Source organism: Phaseolus vulgaris, chromosome 8, assembly GCF_051622355.1.
Source record: "Phaseolus vulgaris cultivar YP4 chromosome 8, ASM5162235v1, whole genome shotgun sequence".
Classification (NCBI taxonomy): Eukaryota; Viridiplantae; Streptophyta; class Magnoliopsida; order Fabales; family Fabaceae; genus Phaseolus; species Phaseolus vulgaris.
The window spans coordinates 13496481-13513353 of record NC_143505.1 but is presented as its reverse complement, the minus strand read 5'-3'; the positions used below and the strand labels follow the sequence as shown (position 1 = coordinate 13513353).

At 35.9% G+C, this 16873-nt stretch overlaps 1 protein-coding gene and 1 pseudogene across 1 annotated transcript; one reads left to right on the top strand and one right to left on the bottom strand.

Annotated features, from left to right (window-relative positions):
• Positions 1 to 362: 362 nt before the first annotated feature.
• LOC137823888 (tropinone reductase 1-like) lies at positions 363 to 14877 on the top strand. The gene is made up of 5 exons (XM_068629203.2): positions 363 to 531; positions 645 to 852; positions 13853 to 14069; positions 14181 to 14293; positions 14479 to 14877. Exons 1-5 carry the CDS (start codon positions 443 to 445, stop codon positions 14647 to 14649), a joined length of 798 nt encoding a protein of 265 aa, XP_068485304.2. The 5' UTR covers positions 363 to 442; the 3' UTR covers positions 14650 to 14877.
• On the bottom strand, positions 5980 to 6738 carry LOC150025438 (secreted RxLR effector protein 161 pseudogene; annotated as a pseudogene).
• Positions 14878 to 16873: the final 1996 nt, after the last annotated feature.

Genomic DNA, 16873 nt, shown 5'->3' with positions numbered 1-16873 from the left:
CATCAACCGTTGATCTGCTGTACATGTCGATTATAATCTTAACTGAAAAATTTTGTTCGCCGCATCATCTTTGTTATAAATTTTTCTGGAACACCAATGAAGAACTTGTCAAGCTTGAGTGTCCATGAATACTGACAAGCACATGTACTCCAACCATGTACAAAAATTCCCACCAAAAGATTTTTGTCATCTAATAATTTGATTGCAATAGGAATATGAGTTTGTAGAGAAAACAATTCATAAAGGAAACCAAAAGCAAAAGAAAGATTAGATGATCCAATACAATTACGAAGGCGGCCTTATAAAATTATATTGTACGGTTAAAATACATTATTCTCACACTGCCGGCGGAAGGCACGAGAAGGTTTCTAGTCTTATGTTGTCATATTTATCGAACGTGGTTCCCCTTACCTTTTGCTAGGAGCTGATTGCAACCAAAATCATGTCTGAAACAAAGTTGAGCTTGAAAGACAAAAGATGGTCACTACATGGGATGACTGCTCTTGTTACAGGAGGAACTCGAGGCCTTGGGTTTGTTTCTCTTAGCTCTTACATCAACCTTATCTCTAATTGGAGCATATGTGGCTTAATCTGCTTTCACTCACTCCATTAACTCTTCTTTTTTATTTTTTATTTTGAATTAGACATGCCATTGTTGAAGAATTGGCAGAATTTGGGGCAGCTGTTCATATATGTGCACGTAGCCAAGAAGATATTGATAAATGTTTGGAGCAGTGGAAAAGCAAGGGACTTAACGTGACGGGTTCAGTATGTGATTTGCTATGTTCTGACCAACGTAAGAGATTAATGGAAACTGTTGGCTCCATTTTTCAGGGAAAACTCAATATTCTAGTAAGATTCTACACTTAATTTGTTCCTCTTCTGAATGAAATGAAAAGATACTCATATACAATGTTCAGTTTAAGAAATATTATTATATGTTCTCAATCAAACCAGCAAGCGCATAATCATTTGCAATTTTTGAGGAATTGAATTTAGTTTATACATAGGGAGAAGCACAATAATTAAGTTTACATTGTTATGTTTATTTTAGAAACTAATTGAAGAAAATAATATAAGGCAAAAAGTTGTAGAAGTTGATTAAACGTAATTGCAAAACTGTTGAGCTGAACTGATTCGTTCATTTTGATTTACTTCAATAATATATATAATAAAATTACAATTACTGGAAGCTATAAAATAAGAATATTACCATGTAAACTGACCATTAATGCAACGGTAAATATTTTAAGGGTAATGAAATCAGAATTAATAACCAACATCTAAGGTTAATAAAATATAAATTAATAACCAACATCCTCCCTTAATTCTGATTTGGAACAACCTTCATGTCCAACATATCTCTTAACTTGATGAAAACATCGATCTTCAATGGCTTAGTGAGAATATCTGCAATTTGATCTTCTGATCTGCAGTATTCCAATTTGATCATGTTCTTCCCAACTTGATCTCGCAGAAAGTGATATCGAATATCAATGTGTTTACTTCTTTGATGAAAAACCGGATTCTTTGCAAGATTAATTGCATAGACATTGTCAACATAAATCTTAATTGGAACATTTAGATTAAAACTAATTTGAGTCATGATATTGCTAAGCCAAATTGATTGACAAGCACTTGTTGTTGCTACTACATACTCAGCTTCACAAGTAGATAATGCAAGAATTGACTGTTTCTTTGATGACCACAAGCAAACAGTCTTTCCGATCATAAAACAATTACCACTAGTACTCTTCCTCTCGTCTGAATCTTACCCCAATCACTGTCTGAGTATCCGACGATCTCAATCTTCTTAGATGAAGAGTAAAATAGATCAAAAGTTGTAGTACCTTTGATGTAGCGCATAATTCTCTTTTCAGCTTGTAAATGAACTTGTCGAGGTGACTCCATGTATCGATTGACCAATCCCACAACATAACATATGTGGGGTCTAATTTCCTCTGATGAATGAAGATTCCATCGTCTCCTTAGATGACTTCAAAGCCTAAAAAGTAGGACATAAGACTGAGATCAGTCATCTCAAATTCCTTCATCATGATATGCTTAAAGTCTCCAATCATTTTGAGATTACTTTCGGTAAAACTCACATCATCAACACAAAGACATAAAATTAGAAAATCTCCATAATCATTAGTCTTTACATAAAGACCATGATCTGATGCACATTTTTTGAATCCAGTGGCATGAAGAAATGAATCAATCCTTTTGTTCCAAGCTCTTAGTGTCTGTTTAAGACCATATAAAGCCTTAGTTAGTCTATACACCTTCTGCTCTTTGCCAGATTATATGAAACCCGGCGTCTACTTTACATAAACCTCTTCATCAAGTGGGTCGTTTAGAAATGCAGACTTGACGTCCATTTGGTGAATTTTCCATTGCCTTTGTGCAGGTAAAGTAATGATTAATCTCACTGTTTCCATTCGAGCTACAGGAGAAAATATTTCTTCGTAATCATAGCCTTCTCTTTACTCAAATCCCTTTGCCACCAACGTTGCCTTGTATATATCAATCTCACCATTTGCTTTCACTTTAATCTTGTACACCCACTTCACATCAATTGCTTTGTGTCCTTTTGGAAGATCATTGAGCTGCCATGTATTGTTTTTTCTCAATTACCATCAATTCTTCATTCATAGCCTCTTGCCATTTGGGGTGTTGAATGGCATCTGCAAGTCTCACTGGTTCTGAATCCGCAAGAAAAGCAAAGTGAACCAAATCTCTATTGTCATTAACTTCATCATCAACATTTACTTCGTAATCTTGAAGGTGTACAGGTTGTCGTTGCTGCCTTCTTGGTCGCTCCATCATAGTTGCAATTGGAGCTGCAACTTCAGATTGAATTACAGCTTCAGGTTGAACTGCAGGTTCAAGAGTGACTCCATCTTCCACATCATCGTTCAAAACGTAAATATATCATTTTTCGAATCCATTTCAGGTGTTGCATTCCATTGCCATTCCTCATCTTCGACAAATGTAACATCACGACTGACAATCACCTTCTTTGTCATTGGATTGTACATTTTGTATCCTTCATGCTTATATCCAATGAAAATGGTTGTCATTACCTTATCATCCAACTTCGATCTTGCTGCCTTGGGGACATGAGCATAAGTAATTGGACCCAAATACCTTCAAGTGCTGCACATTGGATTTGAATCCGCTCCATGCCTCAATCGGAGTTGTGTTAGGAACACTCCGAGTGGGTGATTTGTTTATCAAATATACCGCACATGTTATGGCCTCAACCTAAAAATAATTTGGCATACCTTTCGCTTTAAGCATGCTCCTCGTCATGTCCATGATTGTTCTATTCTTTCTCTCAGCAACTTCGTTGTGTTGAGGTGTGTAGGGACATGTTATGTTATGCTGCAACCCAAGTTCTTCACAGTTCCTCTTGAACTCATTAGACTTGTACTCACCCCCTCCATCACTACGCACCATCTTAATTAGTTTGTCACTCTGTCTTTCAACAAATGCTTTAAATATTTTAAAGCATTGGAATACCTCATCCTTGCTTTTCAATAGATAAATCCAGGTTTTCCTTGAGAAATCATCAATAAAGGTTAAAAAATACTTATTACCTCCAACTGATGATATGTCCATCGGGCCACAAACATTTGTATGAACAAGCTCCAAAAGAAATTTCGCACGCCAAGGCTCCTTTACAAATGGTATCCAGTGATTCTTTCAAAAAATGCAAGCCTCACACAATTGATCAGGGTGATGAATATAGGGTAAACCATTCACTAAATTTCGTTTCGAGAGATTTTCCAAACTCTGAAATTTAAGTGCCCAAAGCGTAAATGCCACAACCACGATTCATTATTCACTATTGCATTCAAGCACTTGAAATCACCCATATGAAAATCTACTGGAAACATGCGGTTTTTTTTTATAAAAAGGTTTTAAGAATCAAACTACCTTTTTTTTTATCAAAAATTGATAATTGATTTTCAATTATGTGCATCACGTAACCCTTCTCGGTCAACTGTCCCATACTCAACAAATTACTTTTCATATCAAGTACATAAAAAACATCATAGATGTACTTCTGATCACCATTCTTCAATGTGATAAGAATTCACCCTTTTTCAGTCACTAGAACGAACCTGCCATAACCGAATTTCGCTTTTGTGCGAAATGAGTCATCCAAATCCGCAAACAGCTCCTTCTGACCACACATATGATTCCTGCAACTTGTATCCAAATACCAAGTCTGACTGTTTGGAGTTTCATTTGATGTGGCTGCCATTAGTACTTCTTGATCCTCTTTATCTTGTTCGTGATTACTATCTTCTTGAGCACAATTGGCAGCATGATTATCACCTTTTGATCTGCACTCATTTGCATAATGTCTCGTTTATGATAGTTATAACACTCTACATTTGATTTATTATACATACCTTATCGTCCTCCGCGACCACATCCTCCGCACCAAGAGTTATTTGAACTTGGATTGTGATTGGAACCAGTTGTTAGAATATATGGCCTTAAACGAGACGGGGGGGGGGTGAATTGTTTAAGAAGGATTTTTGAAAACTTTTAAGCTTAGAATGAAAATACTTAAGAAGAACCTTGATTAAGGATTCAGTTTTTCCAAAACAATAAGCAAAAGTACAAAGCTGGAAAAACAATCGGTTGTTTTAACGAAACAATCGGTTGTTTAAACGAAACAATCGGTTGTTTATACCAGTTCCAAAATATCAAACCGAATTAAAGAGATAGGGATAGAGAAATTGTACACAGTTGTTTATACTGGTTCACTCCAAACAAGAGCTACGTCCAGTCTTCTCAGAAACCCTGAGGATATCCACTAAGCAATCACTAGTTGATCACTTACACCACAACCAAGAGAATGACCTTGAACACCTCAAGAAACACAAACACACTCTCCTTGGCCAACACTAAGATTGTTGATCTTGAACACCTCAAGAACACACAGCCAATCTCAGCAACACACACAAACGAATTGTTCAGCAGTTTACAAAGATTACACTTGTTACAGATGGAAATCTGAAATCAATACAAGTAGAATCCCTATTCAGCACCTTGATCAATCTCTCAACTCTTTAGCAATCTCAGAATACTTTGAAAAACTCTTGGATGAAAACTTTGTTTCAAGATTCTTAATATATCAAAACTGTTTTTCAGAATATATCTAAGAATATAGTTTGTTATCAAATCTTAACAAAGTCTTAATTGCATTTAAAATAGATTGGTCAAAGCATTTAATGACTGGAGCGTATTCAGTTAAAGCATTTAAAGCTCAGTCAAAGAAAACAGTTTTTCTGTTATGGTTTTAAAACAAACAATCGATTGTTTCCTCGAATCAATCGGTTGTTTTGTTACTTAACAAAATACACCATTCAAACACAGTGTTCAAACTTTCTCATAACACCTAAGTGTAAACAATCAGTTGTTTCGACAAAACAATCGGTTGTTTCAACTTAGTTTGAAAATAATTTTGCTTTGTTAAAATTGAGATGCTAATTGCTTTGAGATTTAATCTAAGTGTTGATTACAACATTGAACTACCCCAGAACAAGACTAAAGCCAGCACAACAGCAACAAGCAAAGCAGAGGCTTCATCATCCTTCAAAGGATTTGGATTCTTCAAAACATTGAACTCCACTTGGTTCAACAATCTCCCCCTATTTGATGAAGACAAATCCCTGGTGCTTGTGTTGTACTGATTAAATCTGAAGCAGTTCCTGCAGAGAAAGCATTCATACTATCCAAAGCTTCTTACAGCAGCAAGTTGGATTTCATTCATTAAGCATAATAAACAATCGGTTGTTTACACGAAACAATCGGTTGTTTCTATCAGCAACAACATAAAGCAATTTTAAATTCAGAGATTTAAACATTTTATGCATATAAGACATAGATATACAAGAACCAATAATTCTCCCCCTATTTGTCTTCACAAATAGACTTTTACATGTATTAAAAACAGATTTAAGAGAGATTATTAAGATCAAGAATACCTAACTCATATCTTAAGAAGAAAAACCTCTCTTTTGGCAAAGGCTTTGTGAAGATGTCAGCTAGCTGCAGTTTGGTCTCCACAAACTTCACTTCACAGTTCCCATTTTGCACATGATCTCTGATGAAATGATGTCTTATTTCAATATGTTTGGTCCTTGAGTGCTGAATCTGATTTTTGGTAAGATTGATTGCACTTGTGTTATCACACATCAAGGGAACATTGCTGATTTGTAAGCCAAAATATGCAAGTTGTTGCTTGAGCCATAGGATCTGCGCACAGCAGCTACCTGCAGCTATATATTCTGCCTCAGCAGTAGAGAGAGCAACACATGCTTGCTTCTTGCTATGCCATGAAATTAGGCTTGAGCCAAGAAGATGACAAGTGCCACTTGTGCTTTTTCTATCTAGTTTGCAACCTGCAAAATCAGAATCTGAATAACCAATTAAATCTATTGGAGAATGAGAAGGATACCATAGTCCTACAGAAGATGTTCCTTTGAGATACTTCATAATCCTTTTTACAGCTTTGAAGTGTGACTCCTTAGGATTTGCTTGATATCTTGCACATAGACACATTGCAAACATGATGTCCGGTCTACTTGCTGTGAGATAAAGCAATGATCCAATCAAACCTCTATATTTTGTTTGATCTATACCCTTTCCAGCAGCATCTGCATCCATATAGCAGCTTGATGGCATTGGAGTGCTTGCCTCTTTGCAATTCTCCATGTCAAACTTTTTTAGAATTTCCTTGCAATAATTTGATTGACTTATGAAGATCCCATCCTTTGTTTGTTTAACCTGAAATCCAAGAAAGAAAGATAGTTCTCCCATCATAGACATTTCAAACTCACCTTTCATTGCAGCCACAAATTCTTCACATAGCCTATCTTGTGTAGCACCAAAGATGATGTCATCAACATAGATTTGCACAAGAATAATTTCTGCATTAGACTTTTTGATGAAGAGAGTCTTGTCTACCATTCCTCTTTCATAACCATGAGATAGCAGAAAGTTGCTAAGCCTCTCATACCACTGCCTTGGAGCTTGTTTCATACCATACAAAGCTTTCTTCAACTTGAATACATGATTAGGAAACTTGTGATCTTCAAAACCCGGTGGTTGATCTACATAGACTTCCTCATTGATGTAGCCATTCAAGAAGGCACTCTTTACATCCATTTGGAAGAGTTTGAAACCATTCATACAAGCAAAAGCCAGCAGCAGCCTCACAGCCTCCAATCTAGCCACAGGAGCAAAGTTTTCACCATAGTCTATGCCCTCTTCTTGATTGTAGCCTTTGGCAACTAGCCTTGCTTTATTTCTAGTGATCACTCCATCCTCATCTAGCTTGTTCTTGAAAACCCATTTTGAACCAATAATATTTATTTCATTAGTTTTAGGGAGAAGAAACCATACCTCATTTCTTTCAAATTGGTTTAGCTCTTCATGCATAGCCTCAACCCATTTCTCATCCTTGAGAGCTTCTTCAATTGACTTTGGTTCACTTTGAGAAACAAAAGCTGTGTGCCTGCAGAAGTTTGAGATGGAGCTACGTGTGGAGACACCTTCCTTTATCTGCCCTATGATGTTATCCACTGACAGATCTCTAGGAATCCTCCACTCTTTGGACAGCTCACTCTGTTGCAGAATTTCAATCGGTTGTTTCTGCGAATCAACCGGTTGTTTTTCTGCACTGATATCTAGCTTCTCTAAACTGATGCTCTGTTCGTCTTCCTCAGCACTGATCTTTGGGTTCTCACTGATTCTGCGGTCTACCTCATCAAAGACTACATGTATTGATTCTTCTACAGTCATCAATCTCTTGTTGTAGACTCTATATGCATGGCTTGTGAGGGAATAACCAATGAAAATGCCAAGGTCAGCTTTTTCATCAAACTTTCCCAAGCTTTCCTTTCCATTGTTGAGAACAAAACAGCGACAACCAAATACTTTGAGATGACTGATGTTAGGCTTTCTTCCATTTAACAACTCATATGGAGTTTTCTTCAAGATGGGCCTTATAAGCACCCTATTCATCACATAGCAAGAGGTGCTCACTACATCTGCCCAAAAATACTTAGGAAGTGATGATTCACTAAGCATTGTCCTTGCAAGATCTTCAAGAGATCTGTTCTTCCTCTCTACAACTCCATTCTGCTGTGGTGTTCCTGGAGCAGAGAAATTGTGTAGGATCCCTAGCTTCTCACAGAATTTTGCAAACTTCTCATTTTGGAATTCTCCTCCATGGTCACTTCTTATGGAGCCAATGTTGTTGTTCTTTGTGTTTTGAAGCCTTCTTGCTAGCTTTTTGAATGCAGCAAAGGCATCACTCTTTGATTCCAAGAACAAAGTCCAAGTGTACCTAGAGAAATCATCAACAATAACAAGAGCATAATAATTTCCACCAAGACTCATAGTTCTAGAGGGTCCAAAGAGATCCATGTGAAGGAGTTCAAGAGGTCTCAATGAAGAGACAAGATTTTTGGTTTTAAAAGAACTCTTCACTTGTTTCCCTTTTTGGCAAGCATCACAAATGTGATCCCTCTCAAACTTGAGTTTTGGCAGCCCAATCACAAGATCTTTTGATATTAGCTTGTTCAAATGATTCATGTGAATATGAGCAATTCTTCTATGCCAAAGCCAAGATTCATCTTGCTTGGATAGAAGACATCCAATTGAACATGGTGTAGAGATATCTAGAAGATACACATTATTAACTCTCTTACCTACCAACATTACCTCTTTGGTGTTGGGTAGACAGATTTCACATGTGTTTGTCTTGAACATTACTTGATATCCCTTGTCACATAGTTGGCTAATACTCAGAAGATTGTGCTTTAGACCCTCAACAAAGAGCACATCATGAATCACCAAGATGCCTTCATCTCCTATGGATCCTCTTCCAAGTATTCTTCCTTTGTTGTTGTCTCCATAGGTGACATAACCTTCTTGCTTGAAGGATATTCTCAGGAACTTTGATTTGTCCCCTGTCATATGCTTGGAGCATCCACTGTCCAAGTACCAAAGATGTTTTCTTTCCTCCAAGATGTCCTACAAAAACATTATCAAGTACATAGGTTTGGTCCCCTTATGAATGTGGGTCCATTTGGTTTATGCTCATTGATACAAGCTTTATTTTTCTTGGGAATCCACTTCATAAGCCCTTTAGGAACATCATGTTTTCTGATTTTACAGAATCGCACAGAATGACCTCTTTTCATGCAATAGAAGCATGTAACAATCGGTTGTTTCAATGGTCCAATCGATTGTTTTTCTGGCATTTTCGAAAATGATTTTGAAAATCTATCTTGCTTGTTTTGTGGATTAAAACCCAATCCAGATTTTCCAAAAACACAATTTTGAGATGCTAGCACACTCTCAAAGTTAGATTGGCCTTTAGAAAACTTATCCACTGTTTTAACAAGACAGTGGACCTTCTTTTCAAGATTTTCGCAATTTTCACAAATTTGAGTATCACACTTGCAAGAGGAGTTTTTGTAAATAATTTCCAGATTTTCAAAATCCATTTTTGAGTTTTCTAAATCCTCTTCCAGTGCCTTTACTCTGTTTTCAAGCCAGCTATTCTTTTCTTTCAACCGATTGTTCAAGAGAGCCAATCGGTTGGCTTCTTCATGAGTTTCTTGAAAGGCTTGAAGCAATTGACCATAATTTTCAGAGTTTGAAGAGTTTGATGAACTTACACTACATGAGTCATCTTCCCTTCTGGCCATTAAGCAAAGATTGAGGCTTTTCTTGTTTTGCCTTTTCTTTCTTCTTGCTTGACTCTTTGTCATTGCTTCCTTTGATTCATGAGCAGCTTTGAGTGTCTCCCACATTTCCTTAGCAGTTTTGCACTTTGATATTCTGAAAAATTCATTAGTTTCTAGTGCAGAAGCTATAATATTTTGGGCAGACTTATCAAGCTAAGCCATCTTACATTCATCATCTGTCCATTTGGACAAAGGTTTTGTAAAGAAAGCATTTTCCTTTTTGAACTTTGGAATGTAAGGACCATTCTCAATTGAGTCCCAAATTCTTTGATCAATAGATTCAATAAAGATTTTCATTCTTGCTTCCCAAAACTTGTAATTGAATCCACAGAATAAAGGTGGTTTGTAGATTGAAGCACCCTCCTCAAAATATAGTTTTCCAGCCATAGAAAAAAGATTTTTGGATCAACTTGAATAACTTTCAAGAACCAAGCTCTTGATGCCAATTGTTAGAATATATGGCCTTAAACGAGAGGGGGGTGAATTGTTTAAGAAGGATTTTTGAAAACTTTTAAGCTTAGAATGAAAATACTTCAGAAGAACCTTGATTAAGGATTCAGTTTTTCCAAAACAATCAGCAAAAGCACAAAGCTGGAAAAACAATCGGTTGTTTTAACGAAACAATCGGTTGTTTATACCAGTTCCAAAATATCAAACTGAATTAAAGAGATAGGGATAGAGAAAGTGTACACAGTTGTTTATACTGGTTCACTCCAAACAAGAGCTACGTCCAGTCTTCTCAGAAACCCTGAGGATATCCACTAAGCAATCACCAGTTGATCACTTACACCACAACCAAGAGAATGACCTTGAACACCTCAAGAAACACACTCTCCTTGGCCAACACTAAGATTGTTGATCTTAAACACCTCAAGAACACACAGCCAATCTCAGCAACACACACAAACGAATTGTTCAGCAGTTTACAAAGATTACACTTGTTACAGATGGAAATCTGAAATCAATACAAGTAGAATCCCTATTCAGCACCTTGATCAATCTCTCAACTCTTTAGCAATCTCAGAATACTTTGAAAAACTCTTGGATGAAAACTTTGTTTCAAGATTCTTAATATATCAAAACTGTTTTTCAGAATATATCTAAGAATATAGTTTGTTATCAAATCTTAACAAAGTCTTAATTGCATTTAAAATAGATTGGTCAAAGCATTTAATGACTGGAGCGTATTCAGTTAAAGCATTTAAAGCTCAGTCAAAGAAAACAGTTTTTCTGTTATGGTTTTAAAACAAACAATCGATTGTTTCCTCGAATCAATCGGTTGTTTTGTTACTTAACAAAATACACCATTCAAAATCAGTTTTCAAACTTTCTCAAAACACCTAAGTGTAAACAAACGGTTGTTTCGACAAAACAATCGGTTGTTTCAACTTAGTTTGAAAATCATTTTGCTTTGTTAAAATTGAGATGCTAATTGCTTTGAGATTTAATCTAAGTGTTGATTACAACATTGAACTACCCCAGAACAAGACTAAAGCCAGCACAGCAGCAACAAGCAAAGCAAAGGCTTCATCATCCTTCAAAGGATTTGGATTCTTCAAAACATTGAACTCCACTTGGTTCAACACCAGTGTTGTTTTGCTCAGCGCCTCCATGATTCTAGACACCACGACCTTTGCTGGAATAGCTACCACCACATCCCCGTCCTCTGCCTCGTGAACTACCGTGTTTATGATAGGAGCTATCAACCAGACAATAACCTTACTTTCATTGTTGAAATGTCATTGGCCTTTTCAATTGCAGCAACAACATGTTCAAATCTGGGAGTTAAAGACCTCCAAAACTTCTCCACCTTTGCCTGCTCCGAATGTGTTTAACCATTGATCTTCATCTGATTTGTCAAGGCAAGAAATTTATTTATATAGACATCAACAGTCTCTGTGGTTTCCATCTTGCAGCAGTTCATATTGGCGCCTTCGGGTTTGAAGACGCACGCTCTTGATCTTGTCATCACCTTTATAATTGGTTGACAAAATGGGCCAAGCCTCACTTGCAGTTGTTGCTCCTTCTATCTGTTCAAACGTCTCATCATTCATCCCTTGATTGATGAGATACAAAGCCTTCTTGTCTTTCTTCTTCTGGTCACGATGCGCTACTTGTTGCGCCTTAGTTGCATTATGAACTAATGCAGACACTCCACTCTCAACAACATCCCATAACTCGTGATAATCAAACAAAACTCTCATCTGCACACACCACCAATTGTAATTTTTTTCCATCAAGGATAGGGACTGATAATTGGGTAGAGTTCATGATAATAGACTGACTCTGATACCAGTTGTATAAACTAATTAAAGGAAATAATAGAAGGCAAAAAGTTGTAGAAGTTGATTTAACGTAATTTCATGAAATTGCAAAACTGCTAAACTGATTCATTCATTTTGATTTACTTCAATAATATATATAATAAAATTACAATTACTGGAAGCTATAAATAGTTTAAGGGTAATAAAATCAGAATTAATAACCAACATTTAAGGCTAATAAAATCTGAAATAATAACCAACAATTATTACCCTTTTGTTCATTGTTGGATTATTTTATAAGAATTTTTTTTTATCAACAAAGAATTAATTAAATTAATGGGACACTTCAGGGGTATCCCAACCCTTATACAAGAACCACCACTACTTCCCTCATGCAAAACAATTAAATTAATGGGACACTTCAGGAGATTGCAAAACAAAGGTTTTGTTTCACTATTCCTAGTTAGGCATGAGCTTGAAAGCTGAGAAAGCCTCACAAGGATAGTAAAAAAACTACACCTTCAAGTCAGGCTCAACATCTGTTCTTCTAAACTATGATATAACAGAAACCCATCGAACCTGCACATACAAAAAATTCATCACACCAGCCAGCGTCATAACCTCCCAAATGGCATAGACACCTCACCAGCAATGCATCCTACCATAGGAGTCACAAGCTTACTGCACTTGACTATCCCATATTGGAAGCACCCACCAGCACCCCTTTCCCAGTCTAGCTTTGGCATCACAACAGATGCACCATTCAGTATACCCTGCATAGACCATCTGTCCTCTGCATTTGCTTGAATATGCCCTGTATTACTGTAGAGACAGGATGTTGCACAGGGCCCTCTACTGTTAGATCAAATTTTCCATTGGATACTCCACACTTTGCCACCATAGAAAGCCCAATATATAGGATTTGCTTCCCTATTTCAAGACGGCATGAGTTTAAGTGCTGCATAAGCCTCACATAAAACTGTCTGCTTTCCAGCAACCTGTGTGCGTAGAGAGACCAGCCTAACCTGCACTAGCAAAAAAGGGTACATCACACCACATAGCACCGCAACATCCCCTTAAGAATAGAGTCCTAGCCAAGTTTTTCTCCCCCTTCATGCTCATCAAGGAGAACCAAAGAATCCATCCTTCATGCGGCTTCCTTGTAACTAGTGATTAGAGGTTTCCATCAGCTAGCAACACCTTCATATGCAAAAGAACACAGCCACAGCTCCTGATGTAAGCCTCCCCTTTTACATACAACATTTACGAGCCAAAAAACAGAGAAAACTTATGCTACATTCTCAACCATCTTTGGCCCTTTTCTTGTATCTACAAGTTTAACCAAATAGTGGTAGTGAAAGCAGCTTCCCAAAACACACCAGGACCAGATACGAACAATCCACAACGGCTATGACTTAGAGACTAAGCTTAAACAGATTCAAGCCAGCTCCAGACAATCCCTACAAACAATGCAAAAACCAGCAAAAAAACATTGGGAATAAACCTGTATCCGCAACGCCAAAAACCAACCATGTAGTCTGCACAACACCAGTCCCTTCCATGATCACCTGCAACACCTTCTTCCCGTTCCTACACAACTATGTACCTCCGAGATCCACTTACTTATAGCTTTTTATGCAACACATTGGGTTCAGGACCCAATCCACTAAGGAGTAATTAAAAGAATCTAACTTGTGCTTCATTCATAGCCAAAATTTGAGTTGTACTTGTTGAAACATTTCTTCTGCTTCATCCATATTTTATAAGAATTTTATCAGATTCAATAATTAAGTGGTTGTGTTTTAGGTGAACAATGCTGGGATATGTATATCAAAGAAAATTATAGATTACACTGCAGAAGATATATCAACCGTAATGAGCACCAACTTTGAGTCCTCTTATCATATGTGTCAACTTGCACACCCTTTTCTAAAGCAATCTGGCTACGGGAGCATAGTGCTTATTTCGTCCATTGCAGGTGTAAAAGCTGTTCCCGTTGTTTCTGTTTATGCAGCTTCTAAAGGTATGTTTTCATCATTTTCCATAACTGTGATGTGAATCTAGCTTAATGAAATTTGAGAATGAGACACAGAACATAACATCTATATAAGTATATATAATTTATTTTTCCCAGGAGCCCTGAATCAATTCACCAAAAACTTAGCATTGGAATGGGCAAAGGATAATATCCGTGCAAATGTTGTGGCACCTGGACCTGTTATGACTGTTCTTTTGAAGTCTGTCATGGTATATATACGTTTTTGCATAAAAGTTTACTATTCAATAAGCATATAATCAAGATTGATTTACAATTTGCGAAACTTGTTTTCATTATTTTCTCTTAATTTAATATTTGTTATTGGTTATTTCCATATTCTTGTAGACAAGAGAAAATATGTTACAAAAAAATACTTATTTGATTGCTCCTACAGGATTCTTCTGATGAAGGTTACAAGATTGTGACTGAGGCAGTATCTCAAACATTAGTTGGTCGTATGGGTGAGCCCAAAGAGATATCAGCATTAGTAGCTTTTCTTTGCCTTCCTGCTGCATCATACATCACTGGACAGGTTATAGTTGCAGATGGGGGTTACACAGTATAGTAATTGCTCAATAAAATTAATAAAATCTAGTAATTGTGCCACCATTATTCATGTCTCCAATGACCGAGTCATGGGTGGTATGCAATATTGGTTGTGTTTATGTCCTAATCTGAAACATATCCGTGTGTCTGTTCATCTGTCTTTTTCGATTTAACAAGCCAGAACGAGTTAACATGAATTGTTGGTAATAAACGAAACAACACTTCCTGCATCTAGTATTCTCTGTCGTGAATATTGTCAGCAAAATAGATACTAGTAACTTCAACTTGATGATGCCAAAATATTGTGTATTGTTAATTACCTTCTCTCAAATGTTATCTTAATTGTTGTGAAATTAATTAATTTGGAAAAATATTATTTTAAACAATCTTATTATTACTCTTTAACACCTCGCAAAGTGATAAGTGGTATTAACATAAGCAGCTTGAATTACCAATCAAAATTATAGAAAAATACATGCAAAATATAGCTTTCTTTTTAAACTACAAGCTTAAATAAAAAATTGACAAATCACGAGAAAAAAAAATGTCTGGGTAGGACCTTGTCAAAACTAGATGGAAAACCAAGGAAAACTATTTTTAAAGTGTGAAGTCTCAGACATTCTGGTGGCCGAAAAAATAGGAAAATATTTATCAACTAATTAAATCTAATTATATAAGAATATTACTTTTAATCTAAAATTTTAAAATAATACGGAATCAATAACAATGACATGAGTTATGAGAATGTTTGAGTTATTAACCACGAAAAAGAGAGTGAATTTTGATTTTGGAGAGAATATTTATTCACTTTCTAAAAAGTGAATCTATACAAATTTTTGTATTTGATTCATGTCTTTCTGATGTGAGTTGATTTTAGATTTAACCATTTTTAGATGTGACACTTTACTTAGGATTGAGATTTTAACAATTAATGGTGATGATCTAAGGAAGATTCTCATTGAACACGAATTTAACCAAGTGATTAAGTAAGTGTGAATGTTCACTTCATAGAGGCAAAGATGAAAAACAAGATATAGTGAAGATGAGATGCAATTGCGGAATTCAAATGGGCACAAGGTAAACATCAATGGTGGTCATGGCCTCCCAAATGATGCACCATACTCATAATAATGAGCCCAAAACCGAGAACAACAAATAAGAGAAAAAGAGACAAAAACATATATGGAATGGAGAAATGGAAGGAAATGGAATGAGAAAACTTATGGTGGTGGGTGAAAAAATGTCATGCCACTTGGAGGACGATGTTCTCCAAGATGAGTGTGTTGGCCGCCACTTGAGAGCTTTCCAAAACCACTCAGGATAAGACCTCAAACCTAAGAGGACATAAGCCTCACTAAGAGCTCACACAATTTGTGCAAAGTTTCTTTACATCATTCAAATGCATCATGTAGTATTTAGAGCTTTGGTTTTTTAGCTTATCTTGTTTAGAGTTTATTGACACTTTACTTTCTTGCATCTTTAATTCCTTGTCTTTACATTCAAGCACCTTTAATTTCTTGTCTTTACATTCAAGCACCTTTAATTCCTTGTCTTTACATTCAAGTACCTTTAAATTCTTGTCTTTACTTTCAAGCACTTTTAAATTCCGCCCTTTATTTTTTTTTCTTTTTTTTAAATTCGGCATTTACCTTATTAAATAGCATTGTTTCGCTTTTTGAATGTTCCTTTATGTCTTTTATTGTTCTTACCTTTTTGGCTTGAGTCATATGTTCTTTAGTGTTACCGGAGTCCTTGTATTTTTGCCTCTACTTACTTGTTTTTAATTGTGAAAGTTTATAAGTAATTAGAAACTTGTTTTAGTAGAAGTAGATTTAAGTTCCAAACAAAAGATTTCAAGTGATCAATAATTTTAAATCCCAAAATTTTTGTGAAAATTGGAGTTATATGAAAATATGCATGGTCAAAACTATGGACATCTCATTTCCATAATCCAAAAAGTATTAAAAATAAGTAAGAGAAGTTGCGCAAGCTATTTGTATTCCAATCTTTCAAAGAGCAACATTTTTTTTTCAAAATTTCGGGTTCATCTTGATTGACAAATTTATTTCAACCTTGTGGAATTTTTATCATTTTGATTTGACAAATTTCTAAAGAAAGTATCTTAGAGTTTTTTTTTTTTTTTTGTCTTTTTCTTGCTTGTCTTCCTTTACAAGTTTTGTCATACTCTATTTTCCCAAAAAATGGTTTACCTTTCTTGTTTTGAGCTTTTCTTGTTTGTCTTT

Coding starts and splice junctions, on each gene's coding strand:
- LOC137823888 (XM_068629203.2), top strand. CDS start 443: ATGTCTGAAACAAAGTTGAGCTTGAAAGACAAAAGATGGTCACTACAT. Junction 14,070..14,180: donor TGTTTATGCAGCTTCTAAAG/GTATGTTTTCAT, acceptor TATTTTTCCCAG/GAGCCCTGAATCAATTCACC. Junction 14,294..14,478: donor TTCTTTTGAAGTCTGTCATG/GTATATATACGT, acceptor TTGCTCCTACAG/GATTCTTCTGATGAAGGTTA.